Source organism: Canis lupus, chromosome 14, assembly GCF_048164855.1.
Source record: "Canis lupus baileyi chromosome 14, mCanLup2.hap1, whole genome shotgun sequence".
Taxonomy (NCBI): Eukaryota; Metazoa; Chordata; class Mammalia; order Carnivora; family Canidae; genus Canis; species Canis lupus.
This window is the reverse complement of record NC_132851.1, coordinates 41453984-41478097: the sequence shown is the minus strand read 5'-3', so window position 1 is coordinate 41478097 and position 24114 is coordinate 41453984. Positions and strand designations below refer to the sequence as shown.

The 24114-nt window shown below is 43.6% G+C and overlaps 1 protein-coding gene across 6 annotated transcripts in view; it reads left to right on the top strand.

Annotated features, from left to right (window-relative positions):
• The window catches only part of ATP8A1 (ATPase phospholipid transporting 8A1), a 220367-nt gene that overhangs the window by 106927 nt on the left and 89326 nt on the right, over window positions 1–24114 (top strand). For all 6 annotated transcript variants that reach the window (XM_072774850.1, XM_072774848.1, XM_072774851.1 and 3 more), the window contains 3 exons: window positions 3081–3150; window positions 8638–8722; window positions 11313–11452. In XM_072774850.1, the coding sequence (XP_072630951.1) occupies window positions 3081–3150; window positions 8638–8722; window positions 11313–11452 (295 nt within the window). The remainder of the gene's footprint in view (window positions 1–3080; window positions 3151–8637; window positions 8723–11312; window positions 11453–24114) is intronic.

The following is a 24114-nucleotide window of genomic DNA, read 5'->3' as shown; positions in this document are numbered from 1 at the left end:
ACTAAGGAGGGCACTTGTGAGGAGCACCGGGTGTTGTATGGAAGCGTTGAATCAGTAAATTGTGCACCTGAGACTAATATTACACTGTATGCTAACTAACTAGAATTTACATAAAAACTAAAAGAAAATGATAAAGACATGTAACTTCTTGGAAGGAAAAAAAAAAGGAAAAGGCATTTCCTTTTCTTTTTTCTTTCTTTCTTTCCTTCTTTCTTTCTTTTTTTTTTTTTTTTTTTTGGCATTTTCTTTTCTATGACAACTTTGCTGGCTGTCTTGGTTGGGAGTGACCATGTGCCATTGGTTAATATAAAAAATAATAGGGTCTGTCTAACGTGTTACTTAAACACTGTTTTTCCTCACTTGTATGCACCGAAGGGCTCAAGGGAAAATGCATGAGACATTGATGAGTAAACTGTAATAGAGTATTTCAAAATGTATCCCCCACCCTTTTCTTTTTTTCATGTCAAAGTGGCTGTTTTTCCTAAGTCTACTTGCATTATACCAGCAGATAATTATAAGTAGTATATCAGTTAGCATTTGGGTATGTTTGTTTATCAGCACATACCTTAAAGCACCACGAAGAGAAATAAAAGAAGATTGGGGGTTTAAGATCTTGTTGGGATTCAGTGATGGGAGTAGGTGTGAGGCTGAAAGTGGGGAAAAGTGACTACGGTGGTATTAAAAGAGACTCTGGAAAAAACATTAGTGGTTTAGATGAGGATGATGGTAGCACAAAGAAAGTAAAGTTGATAGAGTCCAGATACCTTTTGGAAGAATGTCAGGGGGCCTTTGGGATGGTTTGGAGGTGAAAGAAGAAAAAAGGGAGGGGTTAGAGTCTCTGATTGAACAGCTGGGTGGGAAGAGGTTCCGTTTATACAGATGGTACTTACAGGAGGAGTAGTGACTAGATGAGGTGCCCGTGAGATACGCAGATGGAGGAGCCACAGGTGGGCCGTGGGAGGTGAAGGCTGGGAGGAAAGGAAAGCCTGTGGCTAAAATATTAACTTGGTAGTTGTTGGCCTGTAAATGGTAATCAAAGCCACAAAAATGAGTTGAATCTCCTGGATATAAAATATAGGAGGTGAGGGGAACAAGAAAATCTGAAGATCGCCCTGTGACTGTGTCCCAGCTTCTAAGAGTTGATTAGGAGGAGAGGAATCGGCAAAAGAGACTGCTTCGTGCTTAGTGATGTAGAAGATAAAGAGAGGGGAACGGTCAGAGAGGAGGATCCTTTTCGAGGTGGCAGTGATCATCCGTGTCAGAGACTACAGCAGGGGTGGTGAGCTGAAGGTGGGCAGTACTTGCTGACCGGAGCCCTTCGGGGGAAGGTCAGGAAAGAAGCCAGGTGGGCCTGACGGTAGCACGCAGGGGATGCAAGGGGAAGCCGCAGGTACAGTGGCCGTGGGGGGTGGACTTGTGAAGGGAAGTGGCTCCATGGGGTGGGCTGTGCGGGCCTGGGTTTCCAGGATGGAGACCCTTACCCCGTTACGTACTGATAAGGGAGACCCAGCTGGAGGGGAAGATGCAGACTGGGAAAGCAGCGTGACTCTGGGAGGGATGTGCCTGAGGAAGAGAGGGGTTCCCAGCACGTAGGAAAGGAAGGCCTCTGAGGGGAAAAGAATTACTTGCTCCATGGTCTGGGAAAAGAGGCGGAGAGGATGGTGCCCAGCAGACAGCTGTGTGAATGTCTAGGTCTTAATGGCAGAAAGAGCAAGAAATTCTTGTCTGGGGCTTCCACCAAGGTGAATTGCAAAAATTTCTAGGGTCCGGAGTAGGTGGGCTTGTCACGGGCATGGAGAGCGGAGAAGGTGCTGCGAGCCCTGCAGACGGTGAGACAAAGCCACCAGAAGGAGGTGGCAAGTTGCAGGCCAGTGGGGAGCATGGTGGCCTTGTGCCCTGGCTTTCCTAAGCTCGGTGGCCCAGCGACTTTTCACCCCACCTGTGTCCATCCTCTGTGATGCCGCAGAAGGGTTCCCATTTACCCAGGATTTGGGAGTTTTGCCTGGAGAAGATGAGAGCAGGAAAGCTGATGAGTTTGGGGCCACCTGTCATTGAAGTTGGGTTAGAGAGAGGCACGCAGGAGGGCTGACATAGAAGGTGGAGTCTGCAGGGCCGTAACGAGAAGGCTCCAATTATACGTCTTCCATAAGCGCAGGAATGCTGATCGGAGGCACTAACGTAGAGGGGAGATGGAGAGAGAGAGGACTGGATGTTTCTGGATGCCTCGGAAAGAAACCCTTGACTGTCCTGGGGCCAGGACTCCCTGTCTAATGTCCTATTTCATACTGGGCTCATCTCCGTTTTTAGGCAGAATGTTGAGGTAAAACAAATAGATACAGACACTTGAGAAGTCCTTTATTGCCCTGATTTCTGGAAAGAATGCCTAAACGCCATTCCTTCCAAGTGAGGCTCGTCCTGTGCGGTGCGGTGCCGGTGGGTTGTTCACCGTTACTTGCTGCCTCGTTGTCACCAGAGATGCCCTACGTGTCACCACCCGGTTCTGTATTGCTGACACGGTATTAAAATGTCTGTGCTCATCAGCTTCACTTTGTCATGCAAATAGATTTTTTTTTTTTTTACGTGATGCCAGGGGTTCGCTAATAATCATTGAAAGATAATAGCGGTGCATGCTTAAGTCAGTTTTTAAGTGCCCACGCTTGCCTTTCTGTGTGATTTGGGTATATGCTCTAGGTGGATCATTATTTCTGTGTATGTTAAAAGCCATAACATATAATTTGCCCTTAGATACCAACCCAAATATTTTTTTAAATCTGAAAACATTGAACCAGAATATTCTTCTGCCCAGGTGGGTACTAACTCCTGCAGTTTCCCAGGATGCATTTTGTAAATGATTCCTCTAGGGCAGCAGCTGGTACCCTGGTGCCTTAAAAAACATAATGTAAGTCTCAAAGGTACCCCACCACACACCCAGGGGATGGCTTGTATATGTGGAAGGACAGGGCTCATAATTTGGTAAAATTTATTTTTCATTGCGAGTATTAAAATATGTGAGGCATGACAAACATACATATGCGTATCCTCGGTACGATGACACATTATGGAAAACCTCTTTCTTTCAGCGCTAGAAAAAGAATGTCCGTGATTGTTCGCACACCATCCGGGAAGTTACGACTTTACTGCAAAGGAGCTGTAAGTTTTTATTTTTGCCTTTTACAGTTTTGATTTATGATGGTTTATAATGTATACGTTCAGCATTCTGCTGTGGAAATGTAACACAGATGTTTAGCATAAAGTTGCTGACATCCACTTTCCTTGGTGTTTTATAGTGATAGTGTTGAGCCTCTTCTGGTGAAATGTGGAATTCCTTCTGGGTAAATTTGGTGCTTTGAAAAAATTTGGCCTAGCTTACTCATATAATTCAATCTTGATACACAATCTTTGAGGTTTATGTTATAAAATATATTAAAAGACAATTAAATCAGAAAATGCCTGGGAATTTTATTAGAAATGTAGGGATCCCTACCAGTTTGAATGTAATTTTTTAAAAACCATAAAAAGGGGGGGGGGGGGAATGGATCATAGTTACTACTGTAATTTCATCATAGGGTTATTACCATTTGTCTTGCATGTTTTAATTATAACGGAATTTCTGACTATTGGTTGGCTTTGGTGTATTGGCAGATTATAGTGACAGAAATAATAAAATGTCATTCAGAGTGAATTTCCTTAGTTAAAATCTGTTTATGCTCTTGGAAAAATGAGGAGTCTACTGACCAGACCTGCCTTTTATTCCTAAAATTAGTATTTTCCTTCTGAATTATCCTTTCCAGGTACCTGGTCTACTTGGAAACTAGTCAGGTAACTTAACCAACTTGGAACTTTCCAATTTTAAATAGAATCAAAAACCTTGATCTAGTAAATGAAACTTGGAAACTGCACTTATTAGGAAACCAAAGCTTATTAACTTAAATTTTTGTTGAAAATGTTTTTCGATGCCTTGGTTTTAAAGCATTAAAATGCCATTTTGGGATGCTGTGGTTTTAAAGCATTTTGGTAGGATTATTTAATGATGTCTCATAAATTTAGTTTTAGAATGCTGTGGTTGTTGATTGAAACAACTAATATTTATTCATTACGTGCAGTTTATCTACCAGACTTGAAACTGGATTTTGGAGAAAGGAAGATAAGACCCAACATTTGTCAGGAACTAAGCCTAGTCACAGAATATATATATATATATATATATATGTAATTTATTATTATATATAATTTATTATTATAAATATATATTATATATGAATTATATATGAATTATAATTTATAATTATATATACATTATAAATTTATTAACTTATAAATTATATTAAATATTATAATTATATATTATATATAATATTTATATATATAAAGAGAAGTTTAGGATACAATATTGAGGTGTATTGTAAAGCTCTTCCATGTTCCAGTGATAGCATTTAGTGATAAGGGAATAAAGAGCCTTAAGACCTTCTCCTTTAAATGATTATGCGCCCGGTTTACACCCAACACACATCCTTTCTTTCTTAGTTTTGAGTAATCTTCCATCTAGAACCTCTGTTTAGGGAGTTAAAAGCATTGAATAAAAAATAAAAACATTGGACTTCCTTTTTGACTAATCATGGAGGTGGTCTGCATACATTAACTTGCTTATTGCATTGTTTCCCCTCCCTCCCAAGTTGGCCATGAAATGTGGTTGACTACTAAAAAGGCTGAAATGTGCAAAGTGGCAAAGTACACTTGAGAACTGCATGTAGTTTGGCAGAGAATAGCAGGCTCAAGGCTGGGAAGGTGGGCGTGTGTTAGGTCCTGGGGGGTTTTTCATGCTCGATAACTTGTACTTTTTTCTGAATTGTTCTGATGCCATTTAGGAAGATGACTGAAGACAGAAAGTTGCATACTGAGTTACCCTTGACGCTAGGGACCACAGTTCGAGAGTTGATAAGGATCTGAACCCAGGCAGTTGCAGAGAGGATTGAGTAGACTGAGATTTAGGACTTAGTCACTAATTACATGTACGTGGTAGGGAAACCATGACCGAGGATTATGACCCGATTTGGACTTGGCCAGGTAGACAAAGTAGTGCCACTTCCCACGGTAGAGGGTTGGGAGCCACATCTGGGCCATGAGGCAGAGATGGCTTGGATTTCACAGGGGAAGGAATCTGGAGTGCGGATGCGGATTTAGAAATTAGCAAGTGTAGCTGGAAGGTGAAAGCAGGGGATGGATGAGACCTTGTAAGAAGGAAATACTACATGGAGAAGAGGAGGGCAAAGGGTGAAGAGTAGAGGATACAGGAAGAGAGATCAGACTTGGAGGAGAGTCTGAGGAGTGTTGATTCCCTGGTAGAGTGAATAATGAACAGTGACGAGTGCCACAGAGACTTTAGTAGAAACGTCCTCTACGGAGTCAGCGATAATACTTTCCAGTCCGGTTGACACAGTCTGTTCAGACTCTGACATATATCCTCTATTCCAAATACATGAGATGGATATAAAGAGGGTTGAGCGGGGTGGGAGTCCCAGGCCCTGGGTCAGAATCAGGGGTTGGTGGTTGGAGTTTGGTTTCTAAGTGTTAGTGGGGGCAAATAGTGCTTTCTGTAAAATGTGGATGAGAGCCAGCCTCCCCTCTTTGATGCCTGAGACAGTGGTGAGCTTCCTAATCATGAGAAGAAGCTGAGAAAAATTCATGCCAACTCTATATAAAACCACTGGATAGGGCTGTGCACAACCAGGCGGCGCAACACGTGGAGACACAAGAGGAAATCTCCTGCCAAAGAGGGAACAAGCACGTAAATAACTGGACGTGGATTCACGCCAGGTGAAATCATGTGTATAGACCTGTCTGACCAAGGATGCTTAGTGCTCAATATGATTTTTCTAAAAAAATCACAACTATTCTTAAGCAGAAATAAATGGGAGGTTTGGGCATATGTGTGAGCTAAATTGGAAATCATAAATTTAAAAGAAAACATCAGATAAATGGAATACAGTCTAAATTAAACAGTGGCAGGGGTGCAGTTAGTGAATCAGAGAACAGTACCGAAGAGTCCATCTAGAACATAACATGGGGAGACTGTGGCTGTGTGTGTGCGGGTATACGGATGATTTGCATTTTTCCCTTTTTTCCAGGGTTTCTGCAGTGAGGTTGCCTTGCTTTATTAATTTTTAAATGAAAAAAAAAAAAAAGGAGAAGTACAGTTTATGTCTGCGATAGTGGCCGATTTAAGAAAAGTCACATTTACACAAACAAAATCGTAATTTGTTGAAGGAAATGAAAACCCTACCCCGATACTTACATAGTGGAGGAGAACTTAGAAACCTGTTACACTTAGTGCATTAGAGAGCTTAAAGAAAACTTCTAATTAAGTGCCCCCTAAATAAAATAATAAAATCCCGTGCCACGGATCAAGGAGGACCACATGCGACGTCAGTTGTGTTCAGCATTTCAGCTCCCGGCCAGCGGCAGAGAGCCGAGAAATCTGAGTGGCACGCACACGCCCAGAGGACGTCTGTCTACACTCACGTGTGGCTGCGGCTGGTGATTTCAGCCGGTGTCCCAGATCACAGGGGCCTCACGCAATGTATCGGCCGTCCCCGTTGACCCGACAGCAGGATCCGATTCCTTGCGGGCACCTGCTTCATCTGTGGCAAGATCACCCAGATAACTTCAGTGTAAAAGGCAGTGCTTAACCGGTTAATTGCGTAAGACCTCTTTTCTTCTCTTGGCTGCCTTCTTACTCCTAACTCTCCTGTTCCGCTGTGCCATCCTCCGTTATTTGGCAATTTGGAATCGTCCGCTCTTCCAGGGATGACCCGGGATGACCTCAGGTGGTGTAGTCACGTAATGCATGTGTTTTGAACACGTGCAGGATGCGGTCGGTGAGGACAGCGCAGCGCGGGAACTGGAGTCTGAGAGATGAATAGGAAAACGACTTTTCAAGTGAAAATTGACCCAACACTAGGACACCGGATACGTGAATCCAGTTAGGATTTTCTGCCAATGTAGACTCAGTAGGTTCTAAATCTGATCTTAGGGGAAATAAGACATATACGCACATGTTAGTTCCTGGGAAAAAAACATTTTTTTTTTCGTCCTAACCATGGGCCAAACACTTGAGGTAGCTCTCTGAATCTGTGAGTGTTAACTCTGGGCAAAAAAGGTTATTTGCACGTATTTATTGCTCACATCTACGCGTGGCCAGCTGTGACGGTCACTTACAAACATACTACCTAATTCCTGCAAAGGGCCGCATTCTGGCCCCTGCTTTCCTGGATACCATAAAGTAGAAAATTCTATTTTGAGCATCGGTTTTTTTGAAAACGTGGCTACATGGCACAATTTCCTCTCCCTTATCACTTCTTGACTTTGATTTTTTTTTTAAGATTTTCATAGTTTTAAAACCCCTGTTTTTAATTTCACTGAAAATGTCATTAGCCTCTGGGAAAAAAAAAATAGCATTCGTAAGTTATACCTCTCATTCCTAGAAAGGGAGCCATGAGGGGAAATTATCATTTCCTTTTGCATTGCCCCCCCCTTCCCCGTTCCACCCCTGAAAAATGAAAAGAAATTCATAATTGGGGCCTGGAATATTCCATCTGTGCTGAGGTCACCAAGTTCTTGTTTCTCTCAAGGGTTCTAAATCATACTCCATTAGTCTGCTTCCAAATCTCAGCCCTGAGACTGGAGACCCCAAAATGGGTAATACCACTGAGAAAGTAATTGCAGGTAAATGATTTATTTTTTCCTAGTCTAATAAAACCGTGGAGGCCAAACACTAAAATCCTGAAAACGTTAAACCCAAGCTGAAGAGTAACGAAAGTAACAATAAGCAGTTTTTTAAAGGGGCAAAACTCAGAGAAAACCTAAGTGGCGCATAACACTCAAGCTGAAAGGGACTGTGAGGATCACCCAGTAATTGAATTTTACAAACTAAGTGAATCGAGGTTTTCGAGGCTAACGTGACAGTCAGAAATATGCAGCTATCGGTCTGTGCTCGGTTTGTTGGAAATTCTCCCTATAATGCCCAGCAGGCCACTCTGTGCATTTGGACCTGTGTTTCTCAGAGTTTGCTGTGCGTGCGCCCCGGTCCCGTACAGATGCCCCAATCTCCAGCTCGGATCCACGTTGCGTGAGCTTGGGGCCTGCACCGTATGGCGCCCCAGAGACCCACTGTGCACGTTAGCATTGTAAAGACTCCAGAAGCGTCGCTGCAGGGCGGGCTTTGTTCAAAGCAGCATTTCCCAAACTTTCTGAGCGCTGGGCCATTCTCCCCTGTGGCACCTGTGTATTCATACGGTGCCTATACCCTGCAGCGTCCTGCAAAACCTTCAGAGGTGGGGGGTGGGATCTTGCACGGTCCGCGAAGTACCAATAGGATGTGAGACGTTGAGCACTGGAGTGACTAAAGATTTATTCAGGAGGGAGAAGGATGGAAATATCGGCCTTGACCCTGGCTTCGTCGTATCATCGGGGAAACAGTCTTACTAGGGGGGAAAAATATTTTGTGCTTTAAAACTAATGCTCAAGGTGATTGGTTGTTTTTTTAATACCGATTTGCCGCCGATACTGTTGCCAACATCAACATTCCTGAACTCAAAATGCTTTATTTTAACTGTATCGTGCCTTCTATTTGTTTTCCAGGACACCGTGATATACGATAGACTGGCGGAGACTTCAAAATACAAAGAAATCACCTTAAAACATTTAGAGCAGTTTGCTACAGAAGGTGAGCGTAATGCGGCAACAAAGTGTGATTACGGCAGAAAGGGGGTCATACCCGCCTCAAGTCTTGCGGGATTGTTGTTATCTTACTTGGAAACCCCTAAAGTAAGATAACAGTGTTGACAACTTAGGTTGTACTCTATGCCGTTCCCATTATTTTCGTTTCGCTTTCCTGTGTTAAAATTTTAGAGAGACTGGGCCCCTGTGTTTTGGGGGTATTGGGTCTATAAATCTGTTTACTTTTTAGAATGGGTACTATTCAAGCTTTAAATACGGTGTATCTCTAGAAGTGTAGAAGGAAAAGAAGTCCAAAAACTGGACAGTTTCTCGGTAAGAAAGAGGATAAGAAATAAATAAGCTGGGGCACCCCAGGGGGCTCCGTCAGTGGAGCGTCCGCCTTCACCTCAGGTCGTGACCCGGGTCCTGGGGTCAGGCCCCAGTCGGGCTCCCTCTGCCTCTGCCCTTCGCCCCCTGCTTGTGCTGGCTCTCTCGTGCACACACTCTTTCTCTCTCTCAAATAAGTAAGTCTTTTAAAAAAAAAAAAAAAAGTAAAAATAAGCTTCTAGAACTATTAAAATAGTTATTCACAGTGTAGGTTCCAACTGACCGCTTCTTAAGCCCCTAGCCCACGCCAGGCTCTGTGCGAGGCCAGGGAGTCGTGCAAAGGCCTGTCTCCATCCTCCTGAAATACGTGCTCTGTGCAGCCCAGCAGGGCACGTAGTCCAGGGGGGTGATCTCCGTTAGATGGGAGGACGCGAGAGTCCTCAAGCAGTACGGCCACTTACTACACAAGTTTGTAGAGTCTTATCTCTGAACTTAACAGAAGTAGCCAGAGCTGTACCTGAATCTTCCATCTCAATTTTCACTGTGCATCAGCCAGGACTGTCGCCAGTAGGCAGCAGGCCTTGACCTCCGACCACGTCCTTTGTTCCTCTTAATCCAGGCTACGAAAAAATAGGATTGTCTTAAAAAGCACGAAGCTTTGAAAAGCAGGGACGTAGGGAACCTTCTCTCCCTTCTCCAAAAATGCAAGAGCATGGAGACACTCGTGTCCATAGAGTTCAGACGCCTGGAGGCACGTCCTCGGCTGGACTTGGCAGGGGCAGCCTAGCTGGCACCCGGCACCGGTTCCATCTCGGGAAGGGGGACGGAAGGAGCATCACCCTCTCCTCTGGCTGTGATAGGAAGACCTTTCGGCTCTTGGGCAGAGCTGATTTGGCTTGGCCTTCACCTCCACCCTTTTATTCCTGGCCCTCGGCTGAACAACAGTCTGACTCTGTGCTACCCCAGAGTCTAAGTCTCCAGCCAAGTTTCCAGAAGAGAAAAACATGTCCTGATGTAGCCCCAAAGGTTTAAGTTCTCTGCTCAGTGCGCTGGCGGTAGGCAAGCCTACCCCTTCCTTCTGGGCCCTTCATGTCCTTGTGTCCCCTGCGGCTCGTTCCTGACATGCCCCCTGGCCACAGTCGATTGACCTGAGGTCCGTAGGCCCCCCCCCCGCCCCCCCCCCCCCCCCCCCCGTTGTTCTGAGAGCTAAGGACCTTGAGTGAGGGTGTTGTCTTCTCAGGAACCTGATTAACTGCGTTTGTCCTGGCTGAGAAACGCTTTTGCTGCTGCTTTGCTCCAGTCCACCTTTTTTTTTTTTTTTTTTTTTCTGGCTGAGGGTAGCTTCCTGGTGAATTATGAAACTGATAGGCATGGAGCACAGGGCGTAGGCCGCCTCAGACAGCAGCTTTGAATGGTTTCCCAGGGTAGTTCTGATGAGTACTTTGTTTAGTCACCATCCCTCAGTGTTTTAAGACTCTTTATACTATAAATTTACAGCGATAAAGAGCTGTAATAAATAGAACCCTGCAGCCCGGGAGGCAGATGGCCTAGCAGGTAGACCCCGTCGGGGTCCCTCTCTTTCTTCATAAGCCGCAGTTATAAGCGAGCCTCTGTGCTCAGCTCTGAAGCTGTAGATCGGAGGAACCCATCCCCTGCAAGAGCGGTACGCTCATCCTGGATGGAGATCCACAGGAAACACAATTGGAAACGCCGTTCACACCATACGAGCATTTTGGGGATCTCTGCCTCTAGGGTCTGAGCGAGGTGAGAATCATCAGAGTGATGATTTTAAGAACTGAGTCTTCACGTAGATGCAAGGCAGATGTGGAGGGAGTTGGAGGGAGTGAGACGGGGAAAAAGTGACCGGCATGTGCCCAGGCCTGGGGAAATAAGAGGAAGATGGCAGAGAAGGGGGTCGAAGGTCCTTGGTGTATGGGGCGAGTGAGCCAGACTTTGGGGTTTGGACTTCATCCTGGGGATGAATGATTGAGAGATCTCCAACAAAAGAATAACCTGATAAGCTTAGGATTTTGGAAAAGTCACAAAGGATGTATTGAGAGAGCTGGGAATCGAAGGCAGAGCTCCAGTCAAAGGTAAGGGGAGCGTTGGCACGCATTTTACGCCAAGTTTACATCCTAACGGAATCGGACCAACATACTGTCTGAATTGAACCAGTCTTTTCAAAATGCGACTTAGTTGTATCCGAGTGGAAGGGTCAGACTTCAAAACGAAACCGTATTTGGTGTTGGGATGTGTGCTGCTTTTTTCAGGGTTAAGAACCTTATGTTTTGCCGTGGCTGAGATCTCGGAGAGCGACTTCCAGGAGTGGCGAGCGGTCTATCAGCGCGCGTCCACATCTGTGCAGAACCGGCTGCTCAAGCTCGAAGAGAGTTACGAGCTAATTGAAAAGGTACGTGAAGGATTACTTTTGCTCATAGGGAAAGTTTGGTTTTCAGATAACTTCAGTCTTTTCAAGGAGCCAATAAATAAAGATCAGAATGTCTGGACGCACCGCTTACTGTCGAGCCTCCCCTGGTCTGAGCGTGAACAAATGTTGGCCGTGGTTAGAGCTTTTGCCGAAAAGTCTGTGGAATTGCTTTATGTGGACCTTCACTCTTTTTTGTGATTTTGGATCCGTGAGGTCAGCCTGTCTTCTTGCTTCTGTGTACTGTTTCTTCTGCGTCACTGAAGAGAAGCATGCTCTCCTCCACACATACCTGCACACAAGCGACGTGTACAGCCGCGTGTGCATGTAGGTAATCGAGGTGTGTAGTGGGGAATACAACAAAATATAACACAAACACAGCTGTGGGGCTCTGTAGCTAATGACAAAGAATATATAAGTGGACGATCCAGTGTATTTGTATACGTACCTACACATCTATGCGCGCGTCCCTCATCTGTGCCACAACTGAAAATACTCCCATTTTACAGACAACCAAGGCTGTTCACCCAAAAAGTGACGGACACGCTGTGAGTGATACTGTATAAATAGCAGGAAGTTGTGCTTCCTTAAAAATAGCAGACGTTTTTATGTGGTGTTCACTGCGTGTCACGTGATGTCTGGAGGATTGACTTTAATCCTCACGGCATCCCTTTGAGGTAGGCACGATTTATTTATTTATTTTTCCAGTTTTACAGATGAAGAAATCAAGGAAACAGGTCAAGTAATTTGGTTGAGATGACACAGTTCGTAAGGGAGTGAGGCACGACCCTCCTTCTGGCTCCAGAACTCATGCCCCTCACCACTTAGGCACCTTCATCCTCCCCTTCCCCTTGTCAGCACATAACTTCCTCCCCACGTGATCCTTAGCCCTATTTGTTGCTTTTCTTAGGCTTCTGAGAACTAAAACAAAGTTTTCTCTTCCAAAGACTATTTGGAAACAACTTTTCTCCTGTCTCCTGACGTACGCGGCCTGAATGTGATGTGGCCTTTACCCTCCGTGGCAGTGTGGTAGGATTAATACACGATGAGTTACCGTCAGGTATTTGAAAATGGATCCTGAACATTAAGTCTTGTGTCTACACGAAGTGCCCTGTAGAAAATTCTGAGGTTGGATGTTAAATGTAGCTGGTTAACATGCTGACTCTGCGTGCCCTGGAGCTTATAGGTTAGATTTTATAGGTTTCACAGTTGTTGTTGTTGTTTTTTTTTGGGGGGGGGTGTTTATAATAATATCTGGTATTAAAAGCCTTGTGATTTCCATCTTTTATTTTAATTTTTTTGTTTGTTTTTTTTATTTCCATCTTTTAAATGAAGCAGATGTTCAGCCTTCCTTCAGCAGGTGGCAGTCGTGAGTCACTGAAATTCTAGTTGCCTGGGGAAGTGGCCTTAGCCACACATGTACTTTGAGCTTACAGATACAGATGCCTCCCTGGGACGGCCTGTTGTCTACACCGAGTGAAAAGAGGGGTGGATAGCTAGTTCCATTTTGCATTCTGATAAGCCATGGTCTCCACGTTTTAATGAAAGATCTAAAAGCCAGAATGATGAAGGGATTGGTTCCCTTGCTCAGCCAGCTTCCAAACAAGGACTGGACTTCTGTGTCCCTCCCGACCCCTGAAACCATAATCTCATTCGGGTATTAGGTTCATTAACGCTACCGGGGCTGCTACTAGATGTTAGGTATCAGGGAAGCTCGAGCACGCCAGCAACGCCCGCTCGCCTGAGACTCTGAGCATCGCCGGCCTAACAAATTTCTGGAGTCAGGAAATCGAAAGGAACCCAGAGTGGTGCCCCCACACACTTGGTCCAACGGAAGATTCCAGGGAAGTGTTGACTTTTGAGGTGAACCCCAGATGATTATTATTTTACCAGTTAAAGGAGATCAGAGGTCTTTTTTTTTTTTTATGCAAAAGATCAGAAATCTTTACAGGGCGGCGGGGGCGGGGGCGGACCAGGCACAAAGATACTGAAGAACTGGCAACAGAGAGCTATTTTTCAGACAAATGCTTGTCCCGTCCCCGATCATTTGAAGACCATAGGGTTTTTCATGTATCTAGAGCCAGGGCAGTATGACCCCTTGTGTGGCCAGAGCTTCCATTGTTTGCTAAAATCATCAAGGGTTAGTGTTACACCAGAACTGGCTGCCCCAAAAACCACCTACTGAGGCAAGTTTGGGCCTGTCCGAGCGCAGATCCTGCAGGTGCCTTGCCCTAGCTTGACAGTTGCTGCCATAGCAGTACGGGTCAACGTCTTGGCCTCTTTGGCTACTTTAGTGAGGCGTGTTGATGATGTAATCTTTTTAATGTGATTGGAATCTGTTTTTTAAGTAGACCACCATGTTGGGCTTAGCATAGAAGATAGTGAATTTTAAACCATGAGAATGGTTTTTAAGTCCTTTTTTTTAAAGAACAGAACACATTTTCCAAACAAAATAATGCCTGAATCATCATTTATATAATAGAGACAAAGCTGCTCTGTTTTAAAGAATGGAGGAGTAGGGAGGGGCCCCACATGGGCTGTCCCCTCAGCCTCAGCACCTTGCCCTCAGCACGGTCTGGGAGGAGCTTTTTGTGATTTGGCGGCTCCACTGAGCACCATTTGAAAACCATATAAATATTCCATCTATTTGTGAAATTTTTAGAAAATGTGCTCCTCAGAATACTATAGATTTTTCAAGACTTTTCGCTTCTTGATGAAAGACCAGATCGTCCTCGCGGTCCTGTATACCAGGTGTTTCTGAGCATATTTGCATCAATGATACAAAATGCCCCTGACATGTTGGTGGTAGTGTCATGCTAAAGACATTTGAAATTTGAAGGATTCGTAGAACCTTTCCTGAAAACAAGAATGTTTTTAATGTTACCAAATAAGTGAAAACTTTATTTTTTTGGGGGGCGGGGGTTTATAAGTGAAAACTTTAAAAGATGAAGAAGGTTGTACTTTTAAACCTTATTCTCGACCGTATCCCTTCATTGTTCAAACAAGTAATTCGGTTTTTGAAATTTGATCCAACGCTTATTCCTTCAGGTATAACGCGCTGTAACCCCCAGCAGAAGCTGCAAAAATATCCAGAGAGACCCAAGAACATCCAAAAAGTTAATGACATTGGTCCCTTGCCACAGTACTTTGTCACTTTTCTTTCCCAGCAGTCTGAGCACTAGAAAGTACTCACTCCACCCTCCAGGACACTCTGACAGTCTCTGTCCGAGAAGAGGATTGAGGACTTCCGCATCCATCTATAAAATAACATCTCTGCCATCGGGCGGGACGGTCTAAGCTCTAACACTTGCATTCAGATGGTCAACCTCTCAAGATTAAAAAAATAATAATAATTCTGATGCTCTGAGTTGTTGCAAGATGTTCCCGAAACATCTTTTTTCTATTACTAAAGATAGGCCAAGAGGCAGCATTTATTCCCAGAGAGACGAAACCATGCAGGAACGAGAAGGTTCTCATAGTTAAAATGCAAAAGGAGTTGTTAGAAGCCTATCAGGCCCTTCAGGTGTCTTGACCTAGTTTAGGAAGAGGATTGTGGCATCGCTTCAGGTTTTATGGAAGGAAATGCCTCTTCATGTCTTCGTCACCACTTCAGAGAACTTAGTTGTCTCCTTTCAGACAATATTCTTGACCTGCTTTACCTGCTTTAACCTTGTTCTTTTGAAAGATAATTGATGTATTTGGACTTGTAATTCTAGGTCATGAAACCACCTATTAGTGTTGGTTTGCATTTTTAAAAATCCGATTTTTAAAATGAAATTTAGAATTAATTTACATGTATTTGGTCGGGAAAATTACAGATAAGTAAGAGAATAATTATGAAGCTTTATGCTTCATTAGCAGTGGTTTCCCTGAAATTTCTCACCTTGTTCTTTGATCTGTCACTTTACATTTATTCTGACGTCTTTCTAAAGCAGATTTTTTTTTTACCTCCTATTCAAACTCTGCTGCTGGGTTCCTTTGAAAATTAATAGAGCGGAGGGCTCTGATCTTATCAGGGAAGATTTTTTATGATTAAATCATTGGTTGAAATAGGAAAGTGTGCCTTTATAGTAAATACAGGGTTTTTTTTTTTAAAACGTTTTATATTTATTTGCTTCAACAGAAGAGTGCAGCTGTATCTTCAGCATTGCACAAACCACCTACTAATCGCATCTCATGTTTATGAAAGCAAATTATTTATCTTGAGCAATAACAGAAAACAGAGTGGGTTATAGCAGGTGTTTAGATTGGGCAGTGATTGAAGCATTTCCCTGATGGTCAAATTGGGTTTTTTCTCTTTTTTTCTTTTTCTTATTATGAGGCAGAGATTATGAACTATGTTTTTAAAAAATGATAACTTATGTGATGCAGTTTTGTAATAGATTTTAAGTCAGAGAGGAGCTTAAGAGTAATCAGAAAACCGTAGCTCTGACAATCTAGCTCTCCTTTGAATCAGGTAAGAGTGTTTTATACACATTTTGTGACTTTTGATTAGTGTTGAGCATCTCCTAGATTGAAGCGTCATGAGGGCAAGGACTGTTTTTCAGGTATTCATCACAGAATTTCCAGCGCCTGCCCATCTAGCCTGTGTTAACTACTGAATAAATACTTGAAAAGGGCAGCCCGGTGGCCCAGCAGTTTAGCGCTGCCTTCAGTCCAGGGCGTGACCCCGGGGTCCTGGGATCGAGTCCCGCCTCGGCCTCCCTGCATGGAGCCTGCTTCTCCCTCTGCCTGGGTCTCTGCCTCTCTCTCTCTGTGTGTCCCTCATGAATAAATAAATAGAATCTTTATTAAATAAATAAATAAATAAATAAATAAATAAATAAATAAAGACAGACAGACTTGACAAAATAATAAATGATTCAATTAAATGGTTTATCCAGAAGCGAAGTTTCTTTGGTGGGTGCTTGCTTAATAAAAGCCTGGCCCCTACTACTAATACAGCCCATGCTTTCTACATGGCGAGGATGTTCGCATCGCATCTGATTACTCTTAAGCTCCTCTCTGACTTCTAATCTATTTAAAAAACTGCATCAGTTATCATTTTTTTAAAAACATAGTTCATAATCTCGGCCTCATAACAAGAAGAAGAAAAAAGAGAAAAAAAAACAATTTGACCATCAGGGAAATGCTTCATGTTTGTCACTGAGGATTAATTTAGGGATGTGTCGGGGGAAAGAGCTAGTAATTTTGAGGAATGCATTCTGTAGAAGTGTAGACGCAGCCACTTTAAAGACGTGTCTTCTAAGTTACGTAATCTATGAACATACGAAGCACGGGGTTGGAAAGATCCAGCAGCACGTGCCCGAGCACGCAGCAGGCTCTGTTCGGGGCCGTGGGGCGCAGCCCGGGACGGAGCCCAGGAACCAGCTCCCTGTCTTCAGTCTTAGTGGGTGGAGATAGGACACTTGGAAACTGAAAAATCTAATTCCCGACAGGACTGAGTGTCCCTGAGACGGGACAGCCAGGGGTCGTGAGCTTTTCTACATTATTTCCTTTACTCTTCCCCCCAAATGGGGTTGACGTTTCCAGGATCTTTTTAAGGACTGCTTTGATGTGGCATCGTATAGATGAGCCATCACACTCCGCGTGACTGAGCACAACAGCTTAGCGCCCTTCGCGGCATGTGGCAGCGAGTGGTGTGGAGGATTCCTAGAAAAATATAAAACTTAATGGAAAACAGGACTTTTCTTGAGCATTTCTGACTGCCAAGTTCACGGTAACCTCTGTGTTAGAATGGAGTGCTTTTTCAGATAAAACCACCACTTTTATTCTTGGTAGCTGCAAATATCACTTTCATTTGTACTGAAAAACGAAATGTACTGGATGAGAATTTACATGGTGTACTAGTGATTTCACGGCTTAAAATTCCAGTAGTTTCCTGTTTTACTGTTTGCTTAAGAATATTTGTAGTCTGTCAGCTTGTCTACTAATAAGACCTGCCGCGTTTTGAGCATTGACCACGTTCCAAGGGTCCTGCTCTTTATCCTGATTATTTAGATCGAGGGCCAATAAAGTGGGCTACAGAAGATGATCCATTGGGGCGAGCAGGAAAATGTTATAGCTTCTGTTTCTATTTACATTTTATCTCCGCTTTTTTTAAAAAATAGTTTTCTGGTTTTGCGTTCTGCAAAGTACAGGATTTATTAATGTAAACAGAACAAACATGTCCTACAAAAATACAGTAACATCCTAGGTAAGAACTCAATGTTTTTCCCTAAAATACTACTCAAAAAAAAAAAAAGAATCTTGAGATGACTGATCTAATTCCATTCTCTGAACTACCCTATTCAGTTTGTGTTTTTAGTCTTCTCTTGCTGATGTAGAAATTCTTAGGAAAGTAGACTTGCTGAAGGACACACTTCCAGTGGTTGGCAGAGCGGGGATTCAAATCCCAGTTCTGTCTTAATTCCAAATCCCGTGTTAATAATCCGTATGTTAAAAAAAATAAATAAAAAAAAAATAATCCGTATGTTATTCTGTGGGTTTGGCTTAGGAGAAAGCAAGACTGTATGCGAAATGCCGTGACCCTGAAAAATAAAATGCCCCCAAGCATGTGGTCGCGTAATCTCCCGATTGGCACCTGAGAGGTAGGCGCGGGGCCAGGACACGTCCCACGAGGCTGCGGGGGTCGCCTCTGTGTATCCTGTCTTCTTTAAAACTTGGAGGCAGACCCTTGTTTTTCATGATTTTCCATCAGCTCATCTTTAGAATCGTATTTAAAGTCCTCTGGTTTCCCTTCGGCCTCCCCGTTCCCACCTGCTCTCCTCTCTGGCCTCGTGGATCCCTTGCTGTGAGCGCTCGCTCCGTGGTCCTCTCGCCACCCGGGGGGGCGGGGGGGAGGGCATTGCTGTCTTCTCTCACAGAGATGGGTAGTGGTTTTGTAGGCTACGCCCAGTCTCCTCTGGGATCCCGATCCCTTGTGGCTGGGTGTGTGAATGCTGACCTTACTGGGCAAGCCCTTGGCTGCGTGAGACTTGGGATAGGATTTCCGTGGTTCAGAAAGCACCAGGGTAAATCTCCTTCTTGGCCTTAGAAAAGCTAAGCGGCCCCCTGGTTTCTCCAGGGGTTCGATGCTCGCAGGCCTAGCATTCTGTAACCCCACGTGAAACCCCACTAAAGGAAAGGAGTACGAGCTTCGCCTTCTTAAAATAACAGCCCACTGTTGCGTGCGCCAAGACGTTGAGAAGAAGAGCCACAGGACGGAGTGCTGACCAGTAGAATGCACCACAGAGGGGAGCCCGCGACCTTTGCAGACGAGCATTGTCAGGTGGCCCAGGATACACACCCACCGGGCGTCCTTCTTCCACTTCCCATATCTTCAAGCTAAATGGGGTGATGACTGCTGTCGCCTCTTACCTGGTCATAAGGCCTCTGTCCCTCCTAACCCGTCCCTGGTTGGCCACCAGTAACCTTTCTGGAACGTAAATCTGATCCCAACCCTCTGCTAAAACCGCCTCCTCAAATAACCTTTGTCTTGGAATCTGCAGACCCTCCCATTTCCAGGCCCTACTGGCTTTCCCAGCCTCATCTTGTTCTCACTGCTCCAGAGTTTGAGATGACTGATCCAATTTCATCCCTGGAGCCGTCCTACTAAATTAGCATTATTTAAATCGCCACCACACCTCGTTCTGTGAATTATTTCCATATTGTCTAAATGGCAACTTCTCAAGCACAATAGGCTCTTGCATACTTCTGCCTTCGCGCGTGAGATTTCTCCTGTTTGCAATGCCTTTGCCCATCCTTTGCACACCACGGCCAAGTCTTAATTCTTCATTTAAGATTTAAGGTCAAGTGTTCACTCGTGTTGGACTGGACTTTTTGGGCCACCCAGACTAAAGAAGAGATCTCTTCCTTGTGTGTCTCTTTGGTTCCCAGAGAGTATGTGTTATTTACTTTTTCTTTTAATTTATTTTTTATTGGTGTTCAATTTACCAACATACAGAATAACCCCCAGTGCCCGTCACCCATTCACTCCCACCCCCCGCCCTCCTCCCCTTCTACCACCCCTAGTTCATTTCCCAGAGTTAGGAGTCTTTACGTTCTGTCTCCCTTTCTGATATTTCCCACACATTTCTTCTCCCTTCCCTTATTTTCCCTTTCACTATTATTTATATTCCCCAAATGTGTTATTTACTTTTAAGATAGTGTATGTGGCATTTGGTAATGTTATCTGGGGAGAACTCTGACGGTAGCCCTGTGTTCCAGGTACGAGATTTTGGCTGTGGTTTGGGATTTCAAGGAGAAAGAAATGGGACCAGAGGATCTGAGACCATGGTGAGGAAGAAGGGTAGGGTTTGGACAAGGAACTATCCAGAGCAGTGAGGCTCAGGCCCAGTGCGGAGACGGGTTGCTCACAGGCGTTATGCACCAGGGGTCTGTGAACCCACACAATGGCCAGAGGCACCCACTGCATAGTTCTGTAAATAATGTTTTATTGGGGGGTTCCTGGGGGGCTCCACAGCTGAGCGTCTGCCTTCAGCTCAGGGTGTGATCTCGGGGTCCTGGGATCGAGTCCTGCATCAGGCTCCCTGCATGGAGCCTGCATCTCCCCCTGCCTGTGTCTCTGCCTCTCTCTCTCTGTCCCTCATGAATAAATAAATAAAATATTTTAAATAAATAAATAAATTTTTATTGGAACACAGCTACACCCACTTGTTTACACACAGTCTGGCTATTTCTGTGCCACGACAGAACAGAGTCATTGCAGCAGAGAATGCACGGCCCTCAAACCCTAAATACAGTATTCACCGCCTGTACCTTCACGGAGAAATGTTGTCAGCCGTGCTCTACGTAGGCAGTTGTCAGGGCTGTAGGGCCTCAAGCCCGTCGCGCTGCTGCCGTCGCACCTGGTCTCACCTCAGGCCTACTCAGTGAGTTCTGGGCTTGGGGCCTAACGATCTGTGGGTAATAGGTTCTCCGGGTGACTCTGAAGACCACCACGGTAGGCTCCCGGCCCATGGCTAATGACTTGGGGTCTCAGGGAAGCAGACACCGGTAACAGGAAGGAGGCGCAGTCCGAAAGCTGTGGGGAATCCGGAGAGGAGTCTCTGCTGGCTCATTCTAAACTACAGATGGCACAGAGGAGAGGACTCGTTGTGTCCCCCCCTTGCCCGGAGCGTATCTGCAGGAGAAGGAGGGCAGGCCTGTGTGCGGGGAGAGGCGCCAGCCCCAAAAGGTGACTGGGAAACAGGGAAATAGGTGCACTTGGCAGGTGTCACTCAGGACCGAGTCTGAAACCGACTCAGAGACGCAGAGTTACTACCAAAGACTGAGAACCGAAACGAAGCTAACGATTTGAATTAAATTCTAACTTTCATTTAATCTCGGTTTTACTCCTTAACTTCTCATTAGCTGCCTTTTGGGTGTTTGTTGATTCCTGGGATTTCTTCTCAACCATCCGCTCAGCTGCACGTCTCTTTGACCTTGGATAATTTACTTCAACCTCCCCAAGGCTATTAACTGAATTAATACATGCAAAGCACTTGGCAGTATCTGATATATTTTCTCTAGTAAGGAAATCTTCCTGGTCCCAATCTTATTTTATATTATTGAAATAGGGAAAAAAAAGAAAAGAAAAGAAATAGGGGTTACCAAATGTTGCTCGTATTTGCCCATATTGACTCTGGTAGGAAGACTTTGCTTACTGACGTTCTTTCTTTATTTGTCTTTAAAGAAACTTCTGCCAAATAGCCCATGTTGTAATCTGAAGCCCAAGTTGATACGAGTTTGATTATTATGCTTTTTATCTTTTAGGAACATTATCACAGGCTTTTAAAAAATACAAAATAATCTAAGTACTAACCAAACATTTGCTCATATGGAAATAAGTCATTTTGAGGTTCTGTTATTTAGCAAAATATACATGTACTGGGAAAAACATAATTTCTAAATCCATCATAATACAATTTACCGTACAGTTTTTAAATATGCTGCATGAAGCCTTTTATCTTTACTCGGGTAGAAACTCCACATTTTTGTGCCTTTTAAAAAATTCTGCATACATTATGAACATCTGAAAGGGAAAATGAGGTTATTGAGGGCTTTACTAGGTGAGTAAATATTATTCCATGATTTTTCAGTGATAATTAAATCTACATTATGTCGAAGAGTCATCAACCTGAAACCTTTATAACTTTCGGCATAGTGACATTTTAAAAGTAAAATTAGTGTTTGAGGTTGTTTTTTTTTTTTTTTAATTCCATAAATGCCATGGGAATTTTATCACGTTTCAACACTTGCAGAATATGTAATTCCCATAGTGCCCATTAGTGGCCATCTGTGTAAGGTAATACATGTTTGGGATGAAATTGATTATGGCTTAAACACTCCTGTGTTATGATCAGGAAAAGCACGCAAAGTTCAAATCTTTTCTTCTAATGGGCCTTATGTAGCTAAAGATATTAATTTCCAGGGCCAACACACCCTATCACTCAAGATCTTAATCTCACAATAAATGACACCGGGGCCAAAGGAAAGGAGGCTGTAGAGCCTTCTACTAAAATTAATAAGTGCTGAACCCAAGGAGTTCTTAGGATAAAAGGAAGATTAACAGGCTTGGGAACACAGTTTTTCCTGTATAGACGTCCAAGTAGACCCACTGCAGTTTTGCTGAATATTCAGAACTGTTTCATTACCCTTTTTAGAAATTCCTGTTAGGATAGTCACCAACACACCGGGGTAGCCTGCTTGTTGGCTTTTTCTCCACATCCACGTCGCTGGCCCTACCTGTTTAGTCCTTAATATTATCTTCACCTGGTTTGAAAAGTGTTTCCTTTTTACTTGTGCAAAACCAGGTACTTTCCTTCTTTCAGAGATGGCTTCAGTGTGATCCCCCCATGCAGTCATGTTATTTTTATTGGATTTGTGCATGATGATACATAGACCTGTATACTTCCTGAGCTCATGACCTTAGCGTTACAAGACCCACAAATATATTTATGTTTTTCTAATGAATATGTTCACATCTTGACTCTCCTATTAGCTAGGTACCCAAGGATTTTGTGAGACATTATAAAAAATCATAATTTTTAGGTTAGAAAATTTTGAAAAAAAAAAGAAAAAAGAAAATTTTGAGAGCTTGTTTTACTGAACTGTCCCCATGTTCATTAAAAAAAAAATCTCATCATGCCTTCTGTGGAATATTTGATATTTGAACACAGCTACATTCTGATCTTCCCCGGGATGGGGGCCAGGATGGTTTAGCTGCAAATGCCCCAAAAGTGGCTGAAAGAATGGATCAAATCATCGTCTAAACTTTGAAATACAGCAATTGTCGTGTTGGCATGGTTGTTGCTGAACTATTCTTCCTTTTCATTCCTGAACTTCTTGATGATAATTATTCATCAGGTTATGATAGATTTCAAATCTGCTTCCCATTAAAGATAATAAAATAATACTATCTCCTTAAGGAAGGGAATTTGCTTCCTGTCTTATGTATTATAAACTAAGAAGTCATGCATCAAGTGAATCTAATAGCTATATAACTTATTTGGAGTATATTGAAAAGAATATGGTCTAGATTGCAACAAACAGTACTTTATAATATTTGGGTTTTGGAACCTCTCTGTCTCTCTCTCTGTCTCTCTCTCTCTCTCTCTTTTTTTTTTTTTTTTTTTTTTTGTCATTCACTCACTTTCACTAATGCACCAAACACTGAATGTTAATGTCAGTATTCTGGAGACGAAGTATAAACATGAACAAGACATGGTCCCTACTCTTGACAAAACTCTCAGTTGTATATTTAAGCACTTAATCTGAGGAGCACCTGGGTGGCTCAGCGGTTGAGCATCTGCCTTCAGCTCAGGGCGTGACCTCGGGGTCCTGGGATTGAGTCCCACATTGGGCTTCCCTTCAGGGATCCTGCTTCTCCCTCTGCCTGTGTCTCTGCCTCTCTCTGTGTGTCTCTCATGAAAAAAAAAAAACAAAAACAAAAACAAAAAATAAATAATCTGAATATGATAAATTAAGATGTGAAGATGAGCAAAGCTCCATCAAGGCACTGCAGAGGGGAAAACTTGTTTTAGAAATAAAACTTCACAGAAGCAGTAACTTTTGAGTTTGGCCAAGCAGGAGGAGCCAAGTCTCTCCAGGCAAAGTAAGGGAGAACGTGTGGTGTGTATCTATAAACATGCACGCACACACAGATACACACGGACAGAATCACCGATGCATGTGCATGCCTATCTGTAAGCGCTGTGGCAAAGACTATTGGCTGGCTAATTTAACGCCCATTCCCATTCCTCTTCTCTCTTGCCATCCCACAGTCAAGGCTGGAAAAGCTAAGTACTAACACTTAAGGATGGCCGTGTAAATATAATTAACCAAATAGGGCGGTATTTGGAAATCTGCTAAGGACTTTTAGGAACGCTTTTACTTTCAAATAAGAGATGGATACAGTGGGCATTATTCCCGGACTCCTGTCTCAGGTTGTGGCTAATGTAATTACAGTCGTAGCAGCCAGCTGGAGGTGTTGAAAGAGACCTGCAGAGGGAGTTGAGCTGTTGGTCTCAGGCCCACAACTGCCTGTCCCAGGACTACTTATGGAAGGAACATCAAATCTTCATTTAAGCCATTGTTAGATTTTTTTTTTCCTGTTACTCCTAGGCAAAAGCATTCCTAACACATACATCCATAAACTCTCTCGT